This window comes from Rana temporaria, chromosome 4 (assembly GCF_905171775.1).
Source record: "Rana temporaria chromosome 4, aRanTem1.1, whole genome shotgun sequence".
Classification (NCBI taxonomy): Eukaryota; Metazoa; Chordata; class Amphibia; order Anura; family Ranidae; genus Rana; species Rana temporaria.
In genome coordinates, this window is record NC_053492.1 from 11,624,173 (window position 1) to 11,650,259 (window position 26,087).

Genomic DNA, 26,087 nt, shown 5'->3' on the forward strand with positions numbered 1-26,087 from the left:
ATTCCATAGGTCACAGGAAATCGTTTTAGCTCTCTTTTGTGAAAGACAGAAGGAATTTCATTTATTAGATGCCAGAAGGTGTCTACTGACATACTAAGAGATTTCAGGAAATTTAACCACCTTTTAGTTCTATTTAGTGGACCGAGAAAGCTTATATAGCTTATGAGCAGCACTCCGGGTCCCCAGTACCATCTCATCTAAAAGCCCATTCCACGAGATCGCTGGCAGCCTCTTGGGTGGAGAATGCAGGAGCATCAATAGAACAAATTTGCAGAGGAGCCACATGGGCGAACCAGAATACCTTTTTGAGTGACCACTTAGTGGAAATGTTGTCGCCTCAGGACTTGGCGTTTGGCAGAATGGTCTTACAAGCGAGAGTCCTGCCCTAAGGTAGGCCTGAGCTTCTTTTTCATCGTATCAGGTATGCTGTCCTGAAAGATGACTGGAGAAAAATATCAGTTACACTTACCAGTAATTGTGTTTCTGAGAGATTTTTCAGGGTGGCAGGCCTACTTCCCACCCCCTGGTGTAGTTACTTTGGAAAGATTTCCCTCATCCATCAGTATAACCTAATACTTTGGCATAACTGAGAGGCAGGGGGAAGGGAACCGATTTTAACCTTTTGTTTGTGTTTCCTGTTAGGTGGGACCAGTCATCTCTCTGGTGTGCTGTTCTGGAAGGTTTCCCAGAAATACTGTTACTGGTAAGTGTAATGCCACGTAGAGACGATTGGACATTCCGCCAACAAAACCATGGATACATTTCCGATGGATGTTGGCTCAAACTTGTCTTGCATACACACGATCACACAAATGTCGGAAATTCCGAACGTCAAGAATGCGGTGACGTACAAGACGTACGACGGCACTAGTTAAGGGAAGTTCAATACCAGTCGTGTTAGTAGAAGTTTGGTGAGAGACGATTCGCGCTTTTCAGCCTCATGCTTTTCAGTCCGTTACAGCGTGACGAATGTGTTATCTCCATTACGAATGCTAGTTTTACTATCTCATACTTGATTCAGAGCATGCGTGGAATTTTGTGCGTTGGAATTGTCCACACACGATTGGAATTAACGAGAACGGATTTTGTTGTCGGAAAATTTGAGAACCAGCTCTCAAATTTTTGTTGTCGGAAATTCTGACAGCAAATGTCCGATGGAGCCTACACACGCTTAGAATTTCAGACAAAAAGTTCCCATTTTGTTGTCGGAAATTCCGACCGTGTGTACGCAGCATCAGTGTAATGACTGGGAAAGAAACCAGATGTGGAAGGACAGTGCAGATTTCACTTAAATGGCAGCACCCTCAGTGGGGAATCTAAATACTACCTCCCACCACCACACCACCACATGGACGTTACACAACAATTACTGGGGACAATTCCGTTATCCTCCCAGCAACCTGGAAGCCTTCCATCATATTGTATTCCCTCAGAAGTGGGCAATGTCTCCTTAGTGGTTGACAGCCGCACGGGTGTGTGTTTTTGTGAAACTTTTTAATCACACAGAACACTGTGGTTTACCGTTTCTATGGTGTAGCGCTTCAAGTGGGAGTTTCTTTGTATAACTTTATTCCCTCAGAAGTCCCTTGTTGTCAGCCTGTGCCTCTCTGTCTGTACATGATTTATCTTAGATAGTGCTTTTCTACTAATCAGTCATGGTCTTGGATGATGATTCTTTACACTTTTCCATATATCAACATTCCACCACCAACGTTGTGTTATCTGCTCCCATTTCTTGGTGTCACTTCATAAGCCAAACTCACAACTCTGCTTCTGAATATAATAGATCAGCCAGCCTTGCTTTTAAATCTAAAAATGTTTTTTCATGGATGTGTTCTGCTAAATAAATATAAAAGATTTTGTACGGTGGTGTAGCATCTCTCTTAGGAGACGCAGGAATACTGCCCAGGTCTTCACCAAAAACTTTGCCCCGCAGCTAGGCATATAGGCTCATTCACACATTTCTTCAATTACCAGTCTAGGGATGTTTTTTTTTTTAAGAACTTGGATAGGGTAGAGAGAATTAGGTTGGATATTCCAAAAACAAGAACTACCTACGCTTGAGGACTTTATCTAATCTTCAGGGCAAGCTGGATTGGAGTATGTGCTTGAAGCAGTGGACTTCAGCTTTAAGGCAGTAGTAGTGGTGGTGGTAGTAACTCTCTTTGAGCCCCAGTGTTCCTTTAAGAAGGAAGACAGATGGACAAAGCTCTTCAGAACACCAGGTGGTGTTCCCTTTGCTAGACACATCGCTGATTTCCTAGCACCAGGGGGTTTTAAACAGCACAAAGTCTTTAAAGCGGGAGTTCACCCTCAAAAAAAATTTTAACTTTAGATTGATGCTCATTTTGTCTAGGGGAATCGGCTATTTTTTTTTAAAATCGAAGCTGTACTTACCGTTTTAGAGAGCGATCTTCTCTGCCGCTTCCGGGTATGGTCTTCGGGACTGGGCGTTCCTATTTTGATTGACAGTCTTCCAACGAGTAGCCGAAAGAAGCCGAATGTCGGTGCGGCTCTGTACGGCACCTGCGCACCGACGTTCGACTACTTTCGGAAAATTGTGACGCGATGGATGCGACCGTCGGAAGCCTGTCGGAAGACTGTCAATCAAATAGGAACGCCCAGTCTCGCAGCCCATACCCGGAAGCGGCGGAGAAGATCACTCTCTAAAACAGTAAGTACAGCTTCGATTTTAAAAAAACTAGCCGATTCCCCTAGACAAAATGAGCATGAATCTAAGGTTAAAAATTGTCATATCCGGGTGAACCTCCACTTTAATATCCTTGAGGTGTGTCTGTATTCACAAGGCCCAAGAGCAGCTAGACCCTCCTACATGATACCAGACCAGATCTTCAGTATAAGTTCCAGTCAGCAAAATTTCCCTCCGCCAGAGGTCTGATTCTCGTTGGCACTATAAGACATCATGGTCCCCCCGTACATTATCGTCTTCAGCGTACTTTTCACATCATAGTCCCCCTTACATCCCAGTCCCCTCTTTAAAGCAGTCCCACAGTGACCTCCTTTCCCCTTTACACCACTCAGCACCCCTTTACACCATGCAGTGCTCATTTACACCTTGCAACACTCCACAGTGCCCCTTTACACCATGTAGTGCCCCTTTACACCTTGCAACACCCCACAGTGCCCCTTTACACCATGCAGCGCCCCTTCACACCCCGCAGTGCCCCTTTACACCCCATTACACCACACAGTGCCCCTTTACACTAGAGTTGTCCAGATACCGATACTAGTATCGGTATCGGGACCAATACAGAGCATTTGAGCGAATAGTTGTACTCGCCCAAATGCTCCCGATGCCTGACCTAATACCTTGGCTGACAGAGTTTGTGAGCAGAGAGGGCAGGCAGAGTGTGAGCGGAGAGGGCGGGTGGAGTAATTGAGCGGCGAGGGTAGGCAGAGTTTGTGAACAGAGAAGGCGGAGAGGGCAGGTGGAGTGATTGAGCGGCGAGGGTAGGCGGAGTTTGTGAGCAGAGAAGGCTGAGAGGGTGGGCAGAGTTTGCGAGCGGAGAACCCGGGTGTAGTCTGTGAGCGGAGAGGGCAGGCGGAGTGGGCGGGATGCATCCGTAGGCGGAGTCAGTGGCGCAGAGAGCGAGTCCTCAGCTAGGTAAGCTGGAAGTGTGGAGGGCGCAGCCGCATCAGGATTGGCGACCGTCAGCATGGACATCCCGGCGCCCATCTTGGTACACCCTGCACTTGGCCACAGTAAGCCAGCAGAGACATCTTGTTACACCCAGCCTATATAGTTCGGGCTGGGTGTAACAAGATGTCTGCTGATACTTACTGATGCCGAGTGCAGGGTGTACCAAGATGGGCGTCACAGCATAGCATTTCAAAATCCTTCCTCATGTCATTTATTGTGGCATTTCAGTGCCAGCCATCAGTGCCAGCCACATGTCAGTGCCGACTATCAGTGCCATCAGTGCCAGCCACATGTCAGTGCCGACTATCAGTGCCAGCCACATGTCAGTGCCCATAAGTGTTGACTATCAGTGCCCATAAGTGCTGCCCATCAGTGCCAGCCACCTGTCAGTGCCAGCCATCAGTGTCCATTAGTGCCAATTATCAGTGCCATCCATCATTGCCACCTATCAGTGCCCATAAGTGCCATCAGTGCCACCTGTCAGTGTCACTCATCAGTGCCAGCCACCTGTCAGTGCCCATAAGTGCCGCCTATCAGTGCCCATCAGTCAGTGCCATCTTTCAGTGCCCATCAGTCAAACTGTCACATGACATTAAAAAAAGGATTGGTAATCGGTATCGGCGAGTACATGAAAAAAAGTATCGGTACTTGTACTCGGTCTTAAAAAAGTGGTATCGGGACAACCCTAATTTACACCCCACAGCACCCCCTTTACAACACATAGTGCCCCTTTATACCCCCTTTACACAACGCAGTACCCCTTTTTAATGCAAGCCTCCCCTGCACAGTCTTATGGTACCATTGACAGAGCAGAAGCACTAATCATCCTAGGGTGTCCTCTTCTCCCAGGCCTCCAACCTGCCCACTGATGTCATCTTCACAGCAGAAGGGAGGAGCTGCAGATCAGGGCTGAGGGACAGAACTGTCACTTGGTCTTGTTCCGTACCACGGTTTAGTGACTGCTGCTATACAAGAAAAAACCCAGAGCCCAGTGTGCGCATCAAATATATACAGTCACCCACCATCAGAACCAGTCTCTCTGTGATAGGTTTGGGACTGTATCAATATCCATGCTGCCATCTGCATAGCTCCACATCTATGATCCAGAAGCATCTCAAGCTTTCTGGATGCAGAGGGAGCCATAAGGTGATCACACTGAGCAAACCTAACTAGCAGAAGTTTCCCAGACCTGGACTTTAATAAAGAGGTTAACCTAACAATATACTTCAACATGACCACTACACACAGTACAGACCTAGCTATCTGCCACTGCATGTGAGCAAACAAAAATAGGACAGACACACTTATGTTACCAGACTTCAGATACACACAGAAGCTAAAATAATAAAACTATTAGAACAATATAGGGAAATTCCCTATTAGAGAGAAATTCCCTATATTCACTATTAAAACAAAGGAACACTTGTCTAATAGTCTCTGCTTCTGGTCTGCATGAAATACAGCATCAATTCCTACATGAAATGCCATGTTGTCCAATTCTGTGTCTAATTCATGGAAACTTCTTATTATTAGATATCGAGGGCCAAATCCACAAAGATCGTGCCTAACTTAATTTTTTCCATTTAAGTTACACTGCCTTAAAATTTCTACCTAAGTGCCTGATCCACAAAGCACTTACCTAGAAATTTTGGGCTGTGTAACTTAAATTCCGCCGTCGCAAGGCGTTCCTATTCAAATGGGGGCGATTCCCATTTAAATTAGGTGCGCTCCTGCGCCGGCTCGTGACGTCATTTTCCCGACGTGCATAGCGCGAAATTACATTACGCCGAGCTTTGTGGATTGCGACGGGTCAATAAAGTTGCGTCGGGAAAAAAATAAAAATACGGCGGGAAAAAAAAAATTCTAAATTTAAAAAAAATTGCGTCGCTGGACAGAAAGGTCTGCTTTTACATGGTGTACTAACTTTACACCATGTAAAAGCAGCCCTAATTTTACGTATGCAAACTAAAACTTACGGAGAAAAAAACGAAGCTGAAAAGTTTCGTGGATCTCCGTAAGTGCTAATTTGCATACCCGAGGCGGCATTTCGACACGAAATGCCCCCAGCGGCGGATGCGGTACTGCATCCTAAGATCCGGCAGTGTAAGTCCCTTACACATGCCGGATCTTCTGCCTAACTATGGGAAACTGATTCTGTGGATCAGTTCCATAGTTAGGAACAGGGATACGACGGCGTTACAGCAATTACGCCGTCGTATCCCTTTTGTGGATTTGGCCCCATAGACCTCCGATCAGGGATTCTTTCTATAACTAATTGGCTCTGATATTTCCCAAGAAACAGCTTCCTTAGTAATTTTTATTAGAGGATTTAGTACGTTTAGCATGTTCTCATAACAAGCACACAAAACAGAAAGGAAAAGGGGTGCATAATATCATGTTTTGATGTTATACATTCCAGACAACAGTATATATATATATATATATATTTTTTATATATAATGTAGTGTGACTTCAATCTTAGTGCGTATTATAGCTTTGGTAACTCTGCAAGCAAAAGCTTTCAAAAATACAAACACTAGAGGGACCCCGCCAATTCCTACTGGGGACAGCACACCTATTATTGCCTTAAATCCCTATTCTAATATTGTACAACCAATACAGTCCAGATAATTCTCTGTTTACAGAAAGCTTGCATAGATCACATGACCACATCAATGAGGATGGAGGTGGACCGGAGTCACATTACTGAGAGGATCCTAAACCTCACCCTGGAGATCATCTACCTGCTGACCGAAGAGGTGAGGAGGATTCTGGGAGGTCACATGACATCATTCTTATGTCTATTGATAAAACACAGACCTGACGGGAGAGGTGAGGAGGATTCTGGGAGGTCACATGACATCACTCTTATCTCTATTAATAAAACACAGACCTGACCAGAGAGGTGGGGAGGATTCTGGGAATGTGACATATTATTGTTTTGTCTAAATACAGAGATTTCCTCCTATGAAGTCTGGAGATCATATCACCATTACAGTGCCTAGACCTTCCTCCCTGACACTTGAGATTAACAGCAAAAAGAAGATTCTAGAAGTCACCAAAAAGATGATGGAGCTGCTGACAGGAGAGGTGAGCGGTGCCGGGAATTCTGGGACATTATCCAGTAACAGACAAGGGATGTGTCTGGATGGTGACTGTATCATTGTGTGTGTCAGGTTCCTATAAGGTGTCAGGATGTCACGGTCTATTTCTCCATGGAGGAGTGGGAGTATTTAGAAGGACACAAGGATCTCTACAAGGACGTCATGATGGACAATCAGCCGCCCCTCACATCACCGGGTAAGAGGAGACTTTATTGTAAAGGAGAGAGCAGTACGGAGGCTCCACCTAGATCCCCCATCATCTGATAAACACATAGAAACAATGTATTCAGTCAGTGTGTGTGTTTCCTACAGATGGATCCAGTAATGGGAACCCACCAGAGAGATGTCCCCGTCCTCTGTATTCCTGGGATTCAACACAGATCAATATTAAAGAAGAGGTAAAAGAGGAGGATGATGAGGATGGGGTGATGGCGGAGTCAGAGTCTCTAAAAGTAAACAAAGATCTGTACCAGGACACCATGGTGGAGTCATCCAGCTACAGAAACCCACCAGAGAGATGTCCCCGTCCTCTGTATCCCCGTTATTCCACACAGGAAGGTCACACCATCCCTCACCATCATCAGGTAGATGAGGAACAATCACTGATAGTATTATTAGGATCTGTACATTATCTGCATTGTTACCATTGATGTAATTTTTATTATATATTCAGAGTGGAGACCTGAGAGATTCTAAAGCTAAGGATAACGCAGGAGAAGAAGAGAGGTGTGTGAGGAATGATCAGCAGTCTATGGAGGAGGATGGAATAATAAGGACATTTACAGAGATCAGCACAGGTGGGTAATTTAACACTAAATACATTCCTTCACCCATACTGCTCACTGATTGGTCCAGAGTAGCGCAAGGACTGAGTGATATCAGCCTGTAAGACCCTGGTCACTTTCCAGAGCTGTGTTCCCATTCCTATATTTGTCTCAAGATAATGTTCCTTCCTGTGCTACAGACACAATTTATGTATCTAGACTGGATTTATGGAGATTCTGGGGCTCAGCTGGCGGCAAAATGTTGAATTTCACCATAGGTGTTGCACGACCTAGGCACTTGGAGTATATGCCTTGGGTCTTCTGCTCCATGTCCGGGTCTAGTAAGATCTCTGATAGAGCAATTCACTCAGGGATACTTGCTGCTTTGTTTGCTGGATGAAACTCTGGATGACCTTTTTTATTTACATATTTGATCGCTTGTGATTGGACACAGCAATCACGTGGTAAAGAGCTGCTGTGATTGACCCTTTACCACGATCTCTGATGCACCGTGTCTAAGCCACACAGCGATCACAGACACTTCCCGATGTACGTTCTCAGAAGGACCTCCATAGACGCCCTCACAGAACCACTCCGTAGCCGTCTTTTGACTATATTGTGGTATTGAGGTGGTTAAACAGAAAGTGACTATGAAGGAGAAGTCAGACAAAAACCCAACGATGATGGTCTTCAGGATCAGTCCAGTCTTCATCTTTGTTCTCCCCCATCCTCACTCTCTGACCTCTGGTGAGGCTCAGCCCCGCTGTTATTCATGACTAAATTGTGGACTAAATAAGGAAGTGCAGTGATAGAGGGGGTGGGGACACTCATCCTATAATCTCCTCATCACTGTCACTCCTATAAAAGACAGTTCTCGTGGTTTCCTCACTCTCTGACTAAGGTCCATGAATAAAGAAATGATCTGGTAGGAGATCAGAAGACCCATTTACTAGTTACCTTGAGGGGGGAATTGTAAGATCCTCAGAGAAAAAGCTTCCTGATGTGGGCGGAGTCCTGGTTTAGGGGAACCAATCTGCTTATGTCTAGTAATAATCTTTTTATTTCTATTTTAGTAGATGGACAGGAGATGAGGAAAACCTCAGAGGATTGTCTCACTTTGTCTCCAGACTGTAAAGTAGAAGATGAGGACATCACACAGTATAGTCCAGCAGAAAACCCGACTACCTCCAATGTCCATCCGGCACCACACAGTGTAGATGGACCATCGTATTCCTCTTATCCTGAGGAACCTCAGACTGTGAGGGACGGTGCCGGACCACCGTATTCCTCTTGTCCTAAGGAACCTCAGACTGTGCGGGACGGTGCCGGACCATCGTATTCCTCTTATCCTGAGGAACATCAGACTGTGCGGGACGGTGCCGTCCTTCCAACAGATAAGAGGTTTTCCTGTACTGAGTGTGGGAAGGGTTTCCGTTTTAAATCCGCTTTTAATATGCATAAAATATCTCATACAGAGAAGAAGCCGTATTCTTGTCCTGAGTGCGGGAAATTTTATTCACAGAAGTCCCATCTTTCCAGACATCAGAGATCTCACTTGGAGGAGAAACCATGTTCCTGTCCTGAGTGTGGGAAATGTTTTGTACAAAAATCAGAACTTATCAAACATCAGAGGTCTCACCCAGGTGCAAAGCCGTATTTCTGTCATAAATTCAGGAAACGTCTTGTAAAAAAATCAGAGTTTGTCCGATATCAGAGTTCTCACACAGGGGAAAAGTACTCCTGCAATGAGTGTGGGAAATGTTTTTCAAGGAAGTCAATTTTTTATAGTCATCAGAGACTGCACACAAGTGAGAAACTGCATACCTGTCCTGACTGTGGGAAATGTTTTGTACAAAAATCAGAGTTGGTTATACATCCGTGGTCTCACACGGGGGAGAAGCCGTATTCCTGTTCTTCTTGTGAGAAATGTTTTTCAGATAAGTTCAAACTTGGCAAACATCAGAGATCTCACACAAGTGAGAAACCGTTTTCCTGTTCTGAGTGTGGGAAATGTTTTATAGGAAAATCAAAACTTGTCCTACATCTACGGTCTCACACGGAGGAAAAGCCTTATTCCTGTCCAGAGTGCGGGAAATGTTTTTCAGTGAAGTCCAATCTTATCAGACATCAGAGATCTCACACGGGGAAAAGGCCCTATTCCTGTCCCGAGTGCGGGAAATGTTTTGCAGAAATATTTAATCTTTATAATCATCAGAGATCACACACAGGTGAGAAGCCGTTTTCCTGTTCTGAATGCGGTAAATGTTTTCTACGCAAATCCGTACTTGTCACACATCTGAGGTCTCACACTGAGGAAAAGCCGTATTCCTGTCCTGAGTGTGGGAAATGTTTTTCTCAGAAGTCCGGTCTTTACACACATCGGAGATCTCACACGGGTGAAAAGCCCTATTCTTGTTCTGAGTGTGGGAAATGCTTTTCACAAAAGGCCAATCTTTACACACATAAGAGATTGCACACGGGAGAGAAGCCGTTTTCCTGCCCCGAGTGCGGGAAATGTTTTTCAAGGAAGTCCTCTCTTTCCAAACATCAGAGATCTCACACCGGAAAGAAGCCATTCACTTGTCCTGAGTGAGGAAATTGTTCCTTACTGAAGTCCTGTCTTCCTGTACATCAGGGATCCCACACAACCCTCGAAGTATATTGGTGCCTTGAGTGCGGGAAATGTCTTCTATATGAATGTTGCTGGACAACACAGCTCTCATGTGGGGAAGAAGCACACCCTGATATACACCTCAGATATACTCCATGGCTGATCTTCATCATGTAAGAAGATAAGGAGATCAGAGATCACCAAGGCATTGATGAAGTGTTGTTGGCAGTAGAAAAATAAAAATAAACTCATTACTTTTGGCTGGTGGAGTCCTCCTCAGATATGGTGGAGTCCTCCTCAGATATACTCCATGGCTGATCTTCATCATGTAAGAAACACTTCATAAGGAGATCAGCGGTCACCAAAGATCATGTATTGTACTGTGTTGGCCATTGATAGCAGCTGAGAAATAAAAAGTCATTACCTCATTGGCTGAGTAAAGGTGGTGTAAGCTTTCACAAACACTTATGCCGCGTACACACAACCGTTTTTCATGATGTGAAAAATGTAATTTTTTTAATTTGGTCATTAAAATCGATTGTGTGTGGGCTCCAGAGCATTTTTCTCGACATGAAAAATTACCATTAAAAGTTTAGAACCTGCTCTAATTTTTCTCGTCGTTTTTCACGTCTTGAAAAATGATCGTGTGTGGGCTTTAATGACGGGAAAAAAAACACGCATGCTCAGAAGCAAGTTATGAGACGGGAGCACTCGGTCTGGTAAAACTAGTGTTTGTAATGGAGATAGCACATTCGTCATGCTGTAACAGACTGAAAAGGACAAAGACTGAAAAGCACGAATTGTCTCTCACCAAACTTTTACTAACACAAAATCAGCAAAGCAGCCCAAAGGGTGGCACCATATGAATGGAACTTCCCCTTTAGAGTGCCGTCGTACATGTTGTACATCACTGCGCTTTGCTCGAGCATTTTTTTTCACAATCGTGTATATGCAAGGCAAGCTTGACAAGAATCACGTAGAGAAAAAGGCGGCTTTAGAGCAGCTGTCATTAAATGGTGGCCCGCAGTCCAAACATGGACCGATCGACGTTCCTGTCTGGACCATCAGGCCGCCAGTGTAGTGCCACATCTCTGCCACTCAGCAGTCATTGGTTGCTGGGACTGTGGGCGTTCCAGCAACCAGTGATGTCAAATGTACACTCCGCCCCCAGCTACTGAATATCTCTTGGCTCTCGCTTCCCGGTGGGCCGTGAGTTAAGGCAGGACGTCACGTGCGTGCAATGCCCCCTGTTACTTGCTATCTCGCAGCTCCCAGCCCTCACCCCTTGCCGGCCGCCAGGTATGGTATTGTGCAGTTTCCACCCCCGGCAGGCTTGCTACCTCTGCCAACTCCTGCCATCAAGGTATGTGAGGTGTGATATTTAGAGAGGCACACTTTCTGTTAAGGTTCACTCTGATGGGCACATTCTATGTTAATGGGCACTCTGGGCGCAACAGAATATGCCCCCTTAATGTAAAATGTGCCCATCAGTGTGACCCTTAACATAAAATAAGGAGCACGTTTATTAGCCATGTGATGTGACTTGTTAGTGTTACAAGATCTCAGGTGTGAATGGGGAGCAGGTGTGTTAACTTTGGTGTTATCGCTCTCACTCTCTCATACTGGTCACTGGAAGTTCAACATGGCAAAGAACTCTCTGAGGATCAGAAAAAAAGAATTGTTGTTCTACATAAAGATGGCCTAGTCTATAAAAAGATTGCCAAGACCCTGAAACTGAGCTGCAGCACGGTGGCCAAGGACGGTGGCGGTTTAACAGGACAGGTTCCACTCAGAATAGACCTCATCGTGTTCGACCAAAGAAGGTTGTCTTTGGGAAATAGATGAATGAGTGCTCCCAACATTGCTGCAAAGGTTGAAGGGGTGGGGAGTCAGCCTGTTTTTTGGGACCATTGACATTTATACAGTGATCAGTGCTATAATAAAAATGCACTGATTACTGTGTAGATGTCACTGGCAGGGAAGGGGTTAACACTAGGGGGCGATCAAGGGGTTAAGTGTGTTCCCTGGGAGATGTTTCTAACTGTGGGGGGATGGTGCTGACTAGAGGAGAAGGGAGTCTCCTGTTCTCCTCACCGGTCAGAATGGGGATCTGTCTGTTTACATTGAAAGAGCCCGTCTACAAACTATGGGATATTTTTATGGCATTTTATTTTTTACTAGTAATGGCATCGATTTTTGTGACATTGCAGAGGACAAATTGGACACTAAGGCCTAGATTCACGTACGGCCGATCTACGTTGTGCGGGCGTAGCGTACCGTATTTACGCTAAGCCGCCGCAACTTAGAGAGGCAAGTGCTGTATTCACAAAGCACTTGCCTCCTAAGTTACGGCGGCTTAGCGTAAATGGGCCGGCGTAAGCGCGCGTAATTCAAAGTAGGCTGTAAGGGGCGTGTTGTATTTAAATGAGGCTTGACCCCATGTAGATGCATGGCCGAACGAACGGCGCATGCGCGCGCATGCTCAGTATCACGTCGTATTTACACCCAAAGATACGTCGGCTCAATGCCTGTGACGTGAACGTAATTTACGCACAGCCCTATTCGCTTCCGACTTACGCAAACAACGTAAAAAGATACGCTTGTTCCGACGTCCATACTTTGCATGGGATGCGCCACCTAGAGACCAGCTTTATCTTTACGCCGGCTTATCTCTAACGTAAACGGCGTAACTAATTGCGACGGGCGCACGTACGTTCGTGAATCATCGTATCTAGTCATTTGCATATTCTACACCGAACTCAACGGAAGCGCCACCTAGCGGCCAGCGTAAATATGCACCCTAACATACGACGGCGTAGGAGACTTACGCCGCTCGTATCCTAGCCTAATTTAAGCGTATCTGGTTTCCAGAATATGCTAAAATTTACGACGGCGCAGATTCGGACTTACGACGGCGTATCTACTGATACGCCGACGTAAGTCTCTGAGAATCTGGCCCATAGTGACACTTTTTGGGGATTAGTGCTAGAAAATGCGCTGTTGCTGTATAAATAACACTGGCAGGGAAGGGGTTAACATCAGGACCGATCAAAGGGTTAAGTGTGCTCCTAGGGAGTGATTTCTAACTGTGTGGGGGATGATTTAACTGTAGGAAGAGAGAGAGAGATCTGCGTCTCTGATTAGCAGGAACACAAGATCTCTCACTTCCTCTATGACAGCATGAAGAAATGGCTGCACTCCAAGATCCATCCAAATTCTTTTAATGTAATCCCAAGATGGGTCTGCCTTGTGTCTGCCTGCAGCGTGCAGCTAATCAGTGTGTTCTTGGTGGGAGTGGAGGTGACCCATCTATAATGGAAAATTGAATACTTACCTTTCCCTAATTTACCTTTCCTGGTGCCTACCCATGGCAACATTCCTATGGTTCCATGGGTAGGAACCAGGAAAGGAAAATTACAGAAAGGTAAGTATGGTCTCCCCCCTTTTTCTGAGGCCTCCCAGGTTGCGTGCTTGGATAAGGGTCTGGTATGGATTTTGGGGGGGACCCCACAATTTTTTTTTTTTTTACTTTACATTTTGGCACAGGGTTCCCCTTAAAATCCACACCAGACCTGAAGGGCCTGTTATGGATTGCGGGGGGGGGGGGGGGGGGGACTTGTGACGTTTTTTCCAATGATTTTTATCTATATTGCCAGGATCCGACAATACATTACAGCTGTGAACAGTTTTAAATACATTTTTTTCCTTTTAGAAATGTCATTTTGCTGCTCTCATTCATTACACTATGTACTCCCACTGTGTAAGCAGCCTTACATAGTGTGGGGCGTGGACTTTGCCCCCTGAGTCATGATTGGCCAAAGGCACCCTGCCTTTGGCCAGTTATGGCTCTCTCAGCATAGCGCACTGTTAGGTAGATTCCCAAAGAGTTAGGCCGGCAAAGATACATTTGCGCCATTCTATCTTAGGCTGCAATGTTTCTTTTGGCCGCTAGATGGCGCTGCCACTGCGGCCGGCCTAGATTATGTAAATGAGGGTCTACGCCGATTCCCGACGATTTACGAGCGTACGCCGGGCCTACACCGTCGAGTTACGTCGTTTCCGTACGCGATAGGCCGCCTAAAGTTATTCCACCTATGAGGTGGAATAACAATGTTAAGTATGGCCGCCGTTCCCGCCGCGAGGTTCGAATTTTTTACGTCGTTTGCGCAAGTCGTCCACGAATCGGGATTTACGTCGTTTACGTACGCGTCGAAATCAATAGGCCCGTACGGCCTACTTAGCCGCAATGCGCACTGGGAAATGTAGTCGCCCGGCGCATGCGCAGTGTAAAAAACGTCAAAAAACGTGAGGTCAAGCCTCATTTCAATAATACACGCCCCCCTCCCAGTCATTTGAATTAGGCGCGCTTACGCCCGCTCGTTTTAGGCTACGCCGCCTAAAATTTGAAGGTAAGTGGTTTGAGAATCACTTTTAACCTAAATAATTTAAGGCGGTGTAGCCTAAAAATAGTAGGCTAGGCCGTCCTAATTTTAGGCGCCCGTACGTGAATCTACCCCTGTGATTGGCCAAAGCATGCAGGTCAGGTGCATGCTTTGGCCAATCATAGGATTCCAATGCACTGTGATCTCGAACATCTGGCTCATCCCTACTCCTCACCAGTGATTCTCCTTCCAAAGTACAACCAAGTGACAGAAGTCACCAACACTTCCATTTTCCAAATGAAATCTCATCCTAACTGTCTAACTGTCAATTGCTCAAGAGTAATTTGAAGTACTGTATATGGTTAACAAATCTGGAAAGCTGCGAGTCCAACCTTTCTCAACCCGGGTTCCTCCAGAGATTGTTATGGGTTCCTTCAGCCATGGGTAATTTCTGTCTCATAAACAAGAAACCACTGACAACAATGGTCTTCTTAGCTATCTGTAAGGGAGCATTCTTCCCACTGACCTCCAAAGTAAGGGACATTTAGCCAGATTCATAGAGAGTTACGCCGGCGTATCAGTAGATACGCCGTCGTAACTCTGAATCTGCGCCGTCGTAAATTTAAGCGTATTCTGGAAACCAGATACGCTTAAAGCGGGGGTTCACCCTGTTAAAAAAAAAAAAATGTTTTTTTTTATTATACCATTACATTCGGCATCGTAGCGCGAGCTACGGTATGCCGGTCTTACATTTTTTATCCCCGTACTCACTGTGCTATGGATCATTGAAGATTCCGGGGAATGGGCGTTCCTATGGTGAGAGAAGGTGATTGACGGCCGGCTCTGGCACGTCACACTCCTCCGGAAATAGCCGAAATAGGCTTGGCTCTTCACGGCGCCTGCGCATAGCCTGTGCGCAGGCGCCGTGAAGAGCCGAGACCTACTCCGGCTGTCTTCGGGGAGCGTGACGTGCCAGAGCCGGGCGTCAATCATCCTCCCTCTCCATAGCCCATTCCCCGCGGGAGTCAGAAACTTCAATGATCGATAGCACAGTGAGTACGGGGATTAAAAATTTAAGACCGGCATACCGTAGCTCGCGCTACGATGCCGGATGTAATGGTATAATGATGTTAAGGAGGGTGAACCACCGCTTTAAATTAGGCTAAGATACGAGCGGCGTAAGTCTCCTACGCCGTCGAATCTTAAAGTGTAATTTTTAGGCTGGCCGCTAGGTGGCGCTTCCGTTGAGTTCGGCGTAGAATATGTAAATGACTAGATACGCCGATTCACGAACGTACGTGTGCCCGGAGCAGTAAAGATACGCCGTTTTCGTAAGAGATACGCCGCGTAAAGATAAAGCTGCCCCCTAGGTGGCGTAGCCAATGTTAAGTATGGCCGTCGTTCCCGCGTCAAAATTTGAAAATTTTACGTTGTTTGCGTAAGTCGTCCGTGAATGGTGCTGGACGTAATTTACGTTCACGTCAAAACCAATACGTCCTTGCGGTGTACTTTGGAGCAATTCACACTGGGATATGTACACCGATGGCGCATGCGCCGTTCGTAAAAAACGTCGGGTCACGAGTAATTTACATAAAACATGCCTCCCCATCCTCATTTGAATTAGGCGCGCTTACGCCGGCCACATTTACGCTATGCCGCCCTAAGTTAGGAGGCAAGTGCTTTGTGAATACAGTACTTGCCTCTCTGACTTAAGGCGGCGTAGCGTAAATACGATACGCTACGCCGCCTTAAAGATACGTGCCCCTACCTGAATCCGACTAATTGATCCCAGTGACCGTCAATGTAAGCAACGTTCATCCCAGTGACCACCAATGTAAGCGACATTGATCCCAGTGACCACCAATGTAAGCAATGTTCATCCCAGTGACCACCAATGTAAGGGACGTAGATCCCAGTGACTACCAATGTAAGCGACGTTCATCCTAGTGACCACCAATGTAACAGACATTCTTCCAGTGTTGCCAACCTCCTAGAGGGAAATTTACTGACAGGATGCCAACATTTACAAACGGCACCAATATTCTTTTTTACTGGCAAAAATCTTGAAATTTACTGGCAGAGACACATTTTTGTAATGACACTACAAAAAGTACCTAAAATGGCTGTTTTCAGTGCTAAACAGTGCACAAATCAAAATTTAAACCATACACATGTACAGTAGCTAGTGCTATGGGCAATGTTTTTAAGTTAAACAAAAGTCGAAAACCATATTTCTCCATTAACATGAAGGTCAGGTTAATATAACCCAGCCAGCACAGAGTTTCCCCTTACATCAGTCTGCAGGATTCCCCCTTACAGTGCAAGGGAACTCTGATGTAAAGGGGAACACTTCAGATGATGATCTAAGGGTGGGCTCTGGTGACCAGAGACCACCTTCATTCCCCTTTACATCAGGGTCCACAGAGTTCCCCCTTGCACTGTAAGGGGGAATCCTGCAGACTCTGATGAAAAGGGGAACACCGGGAACTCTGATGTGGGGGGACTCTGGAGACCAAATTCCGTAGAGTGAATACACTAAGGTAAGGGGGGGGGGGTTACTGATATAAGGGGAAATCTTTATATCAGTGCCCCCTTACATTATTGTATTCACTCCCCCCTTACATCAGTGACCCCATTCAGACTGGCCTAGTGGCGCTGTCACTGACCTCCTTTCAGGTGCACCGTGCAGGGATCAGTCAGTCGGCTGCAGCTTGGCGGCTCTGGTTTTATCCTATAGTCTCCTCTCCACAGTCCACACACGTCTGACTCCTCCCGTGACCCCCATCCCGGCGGCGCTCCCATTCTTGACTCCTCTCCAGACTCTCCCTTAGAGACTGCAAACGTGGTAAAAGACAAGAGATGGTCAGAGATTGCAGACATTATACAAGAGATGGTAAGAGGCTGCGGACATGATACAGGAGGTGATCAGAGGCAGCGGCCATGATACAGGAGGTGATCAGAGGCTGCGGCCATGATACAGGAGGTGATCAGAGGCAGCGGCCATAAAACAGGAGGTGGTCAGAAGCTGCAGACATGATACAGGAGATGGTTAGAGACTGCGGACATACTACAGGAGATAGCAAGAGATTGTTAACATCTGTAAAATCTCACCACTGATGTTCTTGTCTAGTAACTGCTGTGCATCCTCAGTCCTCACATAGATAGCAGGCAAGCCATGGATGGATGGATTGATGTTGCAGGGGTGTGGTGGAGGGAGTCTCCAGCCACCAAGAATCATATATGTTGCAGGGGTACAATCCTGTGGTGACAGTGGTGGTGGTGGGAATCCCCACAGGCTCCTCCAGCCACGGTGTGGTCTGGGGTCTGTTCTTGTACCCACTGATGTGGTGAGGTGCTGCCACCGAGACTGAGTGCCTTACATTAAAAAATAGCACCATGACATCACTGCAAATGTGCCTGCCCGAAAATGGTGGAGCGTGCATGAGCTTTCCTGTGCCCGGCAGGTTTTGGCCTGCAGCCATATTATTTACGGATGCCACTGCCCTTAACGGACATTTATGGACAGCCCAAAAATGGGCTGAAATTGACGCCTGCCTATAAATTAAAGCGGGAGTTCACCCATTTGTAAAAAAAAATTTTTTCTCCCCTTAGCTTCCTGCTCGTTTTTACTACGGGAATCGGCTATTTATTTTAAAATAGGTGCAGTACTTACCCGTTTTCGAGCTGCATCTTCTTCCGTCGCTTCCGGGTATGGGTCTTCGGGAGCGGGCGTTCCTTCTTGATTGACAGCCTTCCGAGAGGCTTCCGACGGTCGCATCCATCGCGTCACTCGTAGCCGAAAGAAGCCGAACGTCGGTGCGGCTCTATACTGCGCCTGCGCACCGACGTTCGGCTTCTTTCGGAAAATCGTGACGCGAAGGATGCGACCGTCGGAAGCCTCTCGGAAGACTGTCAATCAAGAAGGAACGCCCATTCCCGGAAGCGACGGAGAGGATGCATCTCGTAAACGGGTAAGTACTGCACATATTTTACTTCCTCCCACTTGTGTTGCCCGGGAAGAGGGGAGGGAGTAATTTATCACCTCTACTCGCCTCCCCACTTCCCTCTCTCCTGAAAACTCCCCCCTGGCCTTCAGGGTGTTTCTATTAACCCTGTCATGCCGGCCCTGCGCCAATTGCAGGCTGTCTTTGCTCCAGGCCTCTCTATATAAACAGCCAATGATCATCAGTAACAAGCTGTCCAATATTCACATGTAATACCAGATTCAGAGATTTCAAGAAGTCTAATCAGTGTATTCTGCTGGTGTGCAATGTGCAGCTAATCAGTGTGTTCTTGGAGGGAGTGGAGGTGACCCCCATCTTTAAGGATATACAGTTATGCCTCCTACACACGATCGGAAATTCCAACAAGAAAAAAGTGGATTTTTTCCCGACGGAATGTTGGCTCAAACTTGTGTTGCATACACACGGTCACACAAAATTCCGACCGTCAAGAACGCAGTGACATACAACACTACAACGAGCCAAGAAGTTCAATGATTCTGACCATGCGTCAAATTGACTCCGAGCATGTGTGTTTTTTTTGCGCGTCAGAATTGCATACAGATGATCGGAATGTCCGACAAGAACTTTTCCAGTCGGAAAATTTGAGAACCAGCGCTCAAATTTTTGCTGTTGGAAATTCTGACAGAAAAAGTCCAATAAGGCCTACACACGGTCGGAATTTTCCGACCGAAAGCTCACATCGAACTTTTCTTGTCGTAAATTCCAATCGTGTGTATGCAATGCAGTAAATACACACACACAGCACAAGGCCGTGTTTACTCGGAGATGCTTCTCTAGGCTGCAGTACCTCAAAGCTCCATAAGGTGGTGGATCTCACTTCTACCCAGACAATAAGTCTCTATGGAATACAGACAGGAAGTGATGTCAGGTACAGACAGGAAGTGATGTCAGGGTATAAATAGGAAGTTCCAGGTGAGAGGTGAGTCGGGAGGAAGTGGAGAGAAGACATTGCTGAAAGTGGTAGCAGAGGAGGTAATTATTAATATTATACAGGATTTATATAGCCCCCATCTTGTCCTCCATAGTCACTGTGACGTCTTTTATCCACATTATTATTCACCTTTTTATATATGTAGTCGCAGGACATTACAGCTGCAGATACCACCCAGAGAGTTACTGTTTATTATGCTCCTTTATACTATAGTCCTATTATACAAGATTTGGACTTTCTTCGATACTCATGCCCACAATTGAGGGGAAGCCCCTATAGATGCCAACAAACGGCACTAAGAACATGTGTGTTGGTCAGCCTTTGTTGGGATGTTTAATGGAACTTTATACATTGTAGTGTGGCATCAATCTTAGTGGGTATTATAGCTTTGGTAACTCTCTGCAAGCAACAGCTTTTAAAAATACAAACACTAGAGGGAAGCCGCTCCCTACACATGTGCCGATTCCTACTGGGGGAAAACCGACTATTAACCCCTTACATCTCCATTTTAATATTTTTATTTTTTTGAAAAGCCTATGGTGTGTGAACACACCCAAAAAACTCCACCCGGTGCAGAAAAAATGTGCACACACATAAAGAGTGTTCACAAAAACGTGCAGACGGGTGCAACGTCAAGTGGTCCTCCTGTGAAGAGGGACCCAAACCCTGATCCCCCGGGGCGTTATGCTCCAGACGGGGACTGAGGTACTGGGGTCCGAGCAACCGAAGCCGACACGGACCCAACTTCCTCGGAGGGACTGCCGAAACAGAACCCTCCCAGTACTAGGTGGGGCTCCCCCGAAGGGAGACCCCATGAGAGCAGGCAAACTAAGCCAGAAGGCCATGTCCACCCACTCCCAAGACGTTCAGGGCTGGCCCGAGGACCGGCACCCTAATAATCTCACAGTGAGACAAAATGTGCACAAACAAAAATAAGACAAAAACGTGACAGACATAGGCTTAAATAAAAGAAAGTGGGGGAAAGGGATAGTGAAGAGAGTGAAATAAGTGGTCATCTCCATTTTAATATTGTACAACCAAAACAGTCCAGATAATTCTCTGTCTACAGAAAACCTATATAGATCGCATCATTGAGGATGGAGGAGGACTGGAGTCTCATGACTGAGAGGATACTAAACCTCACCCTGGAGATCATCTACCAGCTAACTGGAGAGGTGAGGAGGATTCTGGGAGGTCACATGACATCACTCTTATCTCTAATAATAAAACACAGACCTGACCGGAGAGGTGAGGAGGATTCTAGCATGACATTCCTATTGGTTTTCCAATACAGAGATTCCCTCATCTGAAGTCTGGAGATCGTATGACCATCACAGTGCCTCCATGTGACTCCCTAAAACCTGAGAGACACAACATGGAGAAGATTCTAGAAGTCACCAAGAAGATGATGGAGCTGCTGACAGGAGAGGTGAGCGGTGCCGGGAATTCTGGGACATTATCCAGTAACAGACAAGGGATGTGTCTGGATGATGACTGTATCATTGTGTGTGTCAGGTTCCTATAAGGCAGGGGTGCCCAATCTTTTGAAGAGTGAGGGCCACTTTAGCAACTTGGTAACTGGTCACAGGCCACAATGAGCAGAGCGGGCAGATGATAGGTCTATGTCCACTCAGAGCAAACACGGACACAGCACCCTCTATGGGTCCACCAGTCCTATTCACCCAGACAGAATGGATCCCCTTAGTTTTTTTTTAAGATGACTGGTTCGAGGATAGGCGGGTGTAAATGGACACAATCCATCTACATCTGCCGCTCTATAGAGGTGAGTGGTGGGTCTGATTGCGTCTGCATGAAAAACAGACAGGTGGACCCGATTAGATTGATCTGTGAAAGGGGCCTATGGCTGCTTTCACGCTGATGCACCATGGTTTACTTGCACCTCAACTGACTTCAATCTTCACTTTTTCTTCAGGAATCCTGCAGGTATCGCTGGCTGCTGCTGTCCCCCAGGCTGGTATGGCTGGAGGCTGCTGCTAGCTGTCCAGCTGGTGGTATCTGCTGGCTGGTACTGCTGGGGGTCCTGCTGGGGGGTATCCCTGGTGGATGGTACAGCTGGTGGGTATCCCTGGTGGATTGGACAGCTGGTGGGTACTGCTGGCACTGACGTTGGGTACAGCTGGCACTGTTGCTGGGTGCTGCTGGCACTGGTGGTGGGTACTGCTGGGTATCCCTGATGGCTGCTGTCCCAGACAGTGGGTTCCCGACCCACCATCCCCGAACTGTGGAGTCGGAGGAAATGTTGGGTACCTGGAGTCGGAGTCAGCAAACAATGCACCAACTCCAACTCCGACTCCTACTAAATTTAGATTGTCGGAACATTTAGGAGTCAAAACATTTATCTACCGACTCCACAGCCCTGGACAGGAGGAAGAATTTGGATGCAGTAGAGAGCAGAGCCGATGCTTCCTGTATCGCTCCTGTCACAGGCGATGTACATTTGGTATTGCTCCGCCTGTACAGGTGCCGATGCTATATAGGTAGCGTTGGCTCTGCTCCCTTTAGCGCCAGTTCTTCACACTGATGCTCAGGGATGGCGGGTCGGAAACCCACAATTTGGGCTTGCTGACCCACCATCCCAGAGCGGGAGATGGCAGGCCACATCAAAAGGAGCTGCGGGTCGGCGTTTGGGCACCCCTGCAATAAAGTGTCAGGATGTTACTGTGTAGGTCTCGATGGAGGAGTGGGGGAATTTAGAAGGACACAAGGATCATTAGGATCTGTACTATCACAATTTATATTCTATTTCTTAAATATTCAGAGTAAAAACCTGAGAGATTCCAAAGTTAAGGTTAAAATGATAAATAAGGTTAAGAAAAATAGATGTATGTTTGTTACAATGACATACCTCCCAATTTTTTGAGATGGGAATGAAAAACGCCTATTAGGAAACACCCCCTTGCCACGCCCCCTTAATTGAGAATTATAAAAAAAAAATGTTTTTTTTTTTACCGCTACAATTCCTTTATATTGGCTTTTGGAGTTTACAAATGCAGCAATTTAGAAATTGGATGAAAGGTTTAGCACTGGAAAACACTTTTTGAAAGATAAAAAGTGATTTTTTTTTTTCTTTTTTAAGTGTATTTTGTGCGTGTACTCGAGAGAGGAGCCGGACTGCAGGAGTTGGGAGTAGGCAGGCCTCCCCCAGAGGCAATCTGCCACCTTTCTCCATGCCCCGGGTGGCAATGGCGGGTGTGTGAGGGGGTCCTCCCACATAGCCTGCCCTACCTGCTCCGCTTTGAAGCCCAACGGGGCAGAGGGACTACCTATAAGGGAGTGAGAGGATCTAGCCCGCTCAACCAGCCCCGTTAGTCCTTTGCCTCTCTTTTTAGAGACCGCGTGGTCAAAGTGCATGCATGTTAACCCAATTTCGAGTGTGTGTAAGTGTGGTGGTTTTTGTGGGAGGGGGGTGGGCGTACTAAGCGCAGGCTTACCTCGCATAGCACACCCACCGGGAGCCGGGGCTGAGACCACAAAACTCAATTCACATGTAGCCGAGACCAGGATCTGAACCCCTAGCTGCAGAGGTGAATGGCTTGTCAGCGCAGTGCCAATCGCGTTGAGCCACCGCAGCTCCCCCAAAAAAAAGTATGTACAACTATATAGATCAAACCAAAATAAGTGACAAATAAGGAGGAAAGAGGGACAGAGGGACTTTGTTCCAAATCAGGGACAGTTGGGAGCTATGCAATGAATGTCTTGTATCTTTCAGTGCGGAAGCCCCGGGGATTATAACATTGTTGTTAAAGAAGAGTATAAAGAGGAGGATGAGGAATATGGACTGATGGAGGAGTTTTCAGAAGGGCACAAGTATCCCTTCGAGGATATTATGAAGGATTCCCCTAATAACAGGAACCTACCACCAAGATATGCTCTGTATTTCCGGGAATCCACACATGAAGATCACACCGTCCCTCACCATGACAAGGTTGGTGGGACAAGGACGTGGATTTTTTTTTAAGTGATATAAAAATTTTAAAGGTTCTAGTTTACAAATGGTCTTTTTTCTCATTCTCTTGGATTAGGGTGAAGATCTGATTGATATAAAAGTTGAAGACGAAGAGACGTATGTGAGGGATGATCAGCAGTCTATGGAGGAGGATGGAATAACGGGGACATTTATAGAGGAGGACACTCCTACAGAGATCAGCACAGGTAGGTCATACATTCCTCCACATATACTGATCACAATGTATGTATCTAGACTGGAATTGTGGAGATTCTGGGGATTAGTTAGCAGGAAATTTTTCTTTTCTTCACGTGTCTTGGGTCTTCTGCCCCATGCCGGGTCTACCAATTTCTTTGACATAGCATTTTTCTCAGGATTTCTTGCTCTGTTGTTTGCTGGCTGTGCCGGGTGGAGGGATATGTCTGTATAGTCTCAGACCCAAGTCACTGAGTGCAGTCTCAGGAGATGGGAGGCAGCGGTGTGGGATCTCTGCAACCTGTCTCAGTCAAGTAAACATTTAGACTACTGATGATTACTGAAAACCAACATTTAAAGCCCTGACCATTACACCATATGATTTACTGTATATTGCACAGTATGTAGTCTTAAGCCCTGCAGCTTATACACTGTGGCCTGGGGGCCAGATAAGGCCATTTGCCTGTTTTTCTCCACACTTGGGTCACTATTTCATCCTCTGACACCAATGATTCTCTCCTTCGGCACCTTTCCTTCCCCGCTCAAACATGCACTGGTTACCCCATACTTAAAAAACCCTCACTAGACCCCACCTGTTTGAATAACTTAAGACCCATCTCCCAGCTCCCATTTGCCTTCAAGCTCATCGAACGCCTTGTCCATGACCGAATGAGTCGCTACCTCACGGACAACAACCTTCTCGACCCTCTACAGTCTGGCTTCCGCCCACGACATTCTACTGAAACTGCCCTACTAAAACTCACCAATGACCTACTAACTGCTAAGACCAATTGCCATTACTCCATACTCATACTTTTAGACCTCTCTGCTGCCTTTGACACAGTTGACCACCTGCTCCTCCTCAGCAAATTACACTCCCTTGGCCTCCGTGATTCTGCTTTATCCTGGTTCTCCTCCTACCTATCTCAGCGTACTTTCAGTGTCACTTACAACTCCCATTTCCCCCACTCCTCTTCCTCTTTCTGTTGGGGTACCCCAAGGCTCTGTCCTTGGACCCCTCCTATTCTCATCTATACCTCTTCCCTGGGCCAGTTGATAATCTCCCATGGCTTCCATTACCACCTCTATGCCGATGACACCCAGATCTATCTCTCCACTCCTTAACTCACCCCATCGATCTACTCACAGATGTCAAACTTACTGAAGGACATATCGGGATTGATGTCACACCACTTCCTCAAACTCAATATTTCCTCCTTCCTGGTCCCCCCTGTGACTTTACTATTAAGATCAACAACACAACCATTGGTCCCTCCACACATGCCAGGGTGCTGGGTGTAATCCTTGACTCTGACTTCTCCTTCAGCCCCCATATCCAATCACTGGCTAAATCCTGCCGCCTTAATCTCTGCAATATCTCCAGAATTCGCCCCTTCCTGACTAATGACACCACAAAGCAACTTATCCACTCCTTTAATATTTCCTGCCTTGGCTACTGGAACTCTCTCCTTAATTGCCTAACCTTACGCAGGCTATCCCCCCTTCAGTCTATTATGGATTCTGCTGCTAGACTAATACACCTCACTAACCGATCCGTGACTGCTCCTCTTCTCTGCCAATCCCTTCACTGGCTTCCCCTACCCCACAGTGTAAAATTCAAAATGCCAACCACAACATACAGGGCCATTCACAACATCTTCCACATCTACATTACCAACGTCATCTGCAGATATCGCCCTAATCGTCCCCTCTGCTCCTCCCACGACCTCCTGCTGTCTAGCTCCCATGCTACCTCCTCCCATGCTCTCCTTCAGAACTTTTACAGAGCCTCTCCCATCCTCTGGACCTCCCTGCCCCAGTATGTCCAATCAGCCCCTACCCTGTCCACCTTTGGGAGATCCCTGAAAACTCATTTATTCAGGGAAGCCTATCCCACTCCCACCTAACAACTGTCCCTGAGCCACCCCCATCAAATCATTCTCTACAGCTATTATCTTTTGTACCACCCTGTTTCTTTAGAATGTAAGCTCCACGAGCAGGGCCCTTCTCTCCCTTCTCTATTGAACTGTACTATAATTGTGCTGTTCTCCCTATACATTGTAAAGCGCTGCGTAAACTGTTGGCGCTATATAAATTGTGAATAATAATAATGATTGGGCACAATTCTTCCCAATGGCACCAATGATGCTGCACAATTTCTCCCAAAAAAACACTGTCAGGGCTGGGCTTCTGCGATTACTAGCATCTCTCTTCTCAGTGCTCCAGGCTGCTCAGCTGTCAGTTAATTACCGGCCACTCCTTTCCACATTGACTCACCTGGTTACCATTAGATGATTCATTAGTCCATCTTACAGCCTGCCCCTTTTTGCTATTTATATTGCCTTGCTCATCCCCCCCCCCCATGCTTCCTGATTTTTGGCTGCTGACTTCTGGCTTCCTGAGCACGGCTCGTCTGATTACCTGTTTTGGCTTCTGTTTTTTGATTA

At 46.5% G+C, this 26,087-nt stretch overlaps 1 protein-coding gene across 1 annotated transcript; it reads left to right on the forward strand.

Annotated features, from left to right (window-relative positions):
- The first annotated feature begins 19,408 nt into the window (after positions 1-19,408).
- On the forward strand, positions 19,409-23,890 carry LOC120935256 (gastrula zinc finger protein XlCGF66.1-like). Its single transcript, XM_040347412.1, has 5 exons — positions 19,409-19,519; positions 20,548-20,653; positions 20,773-20,907; positions 23,209-23,424; positions 23,522-23,890. The coding sequence occupies exons 2-5, from the start codon at positions 20,576-20,578 to the stop codon at positions 23,873-23,875; spliced, it is 783 nt and encodes a 260-aa protein (XP_040203346.1). The 5' UTR covers positions 19,409-19,519; positions 20,548-20,575; the 3' UTR covers positions 23,876-23,890.
- Positions 23,891-26,087: the final 2,197 nt, after the last annotated feature.

Excerpts from the sequence above, each read along its gene's own strand:
- LOC120935256 (XM_040347412.1), top strand. The coding sequence starts at position 20,576 with ATGGAGGAGGACTGGAGTCTCATGACTGAGAGGATACTAAACCTCACC. Across the intron at positions 20,654-20,772 it reads TCTACCAGCTAACTGGAGAG|AGATTCCCTCATCTGAAGTC; the intron begins GTGAGGAGGATT and ends TTTCCAATACAG. Across the intron at positions 20,908-23,208 it reads TGGAGCTGCTGACAGGAGAG|TGCGGAAGCCCCGGGGATTA; the intron begins GTGAGCGGTGCC and ends TGTATCTTTCAG.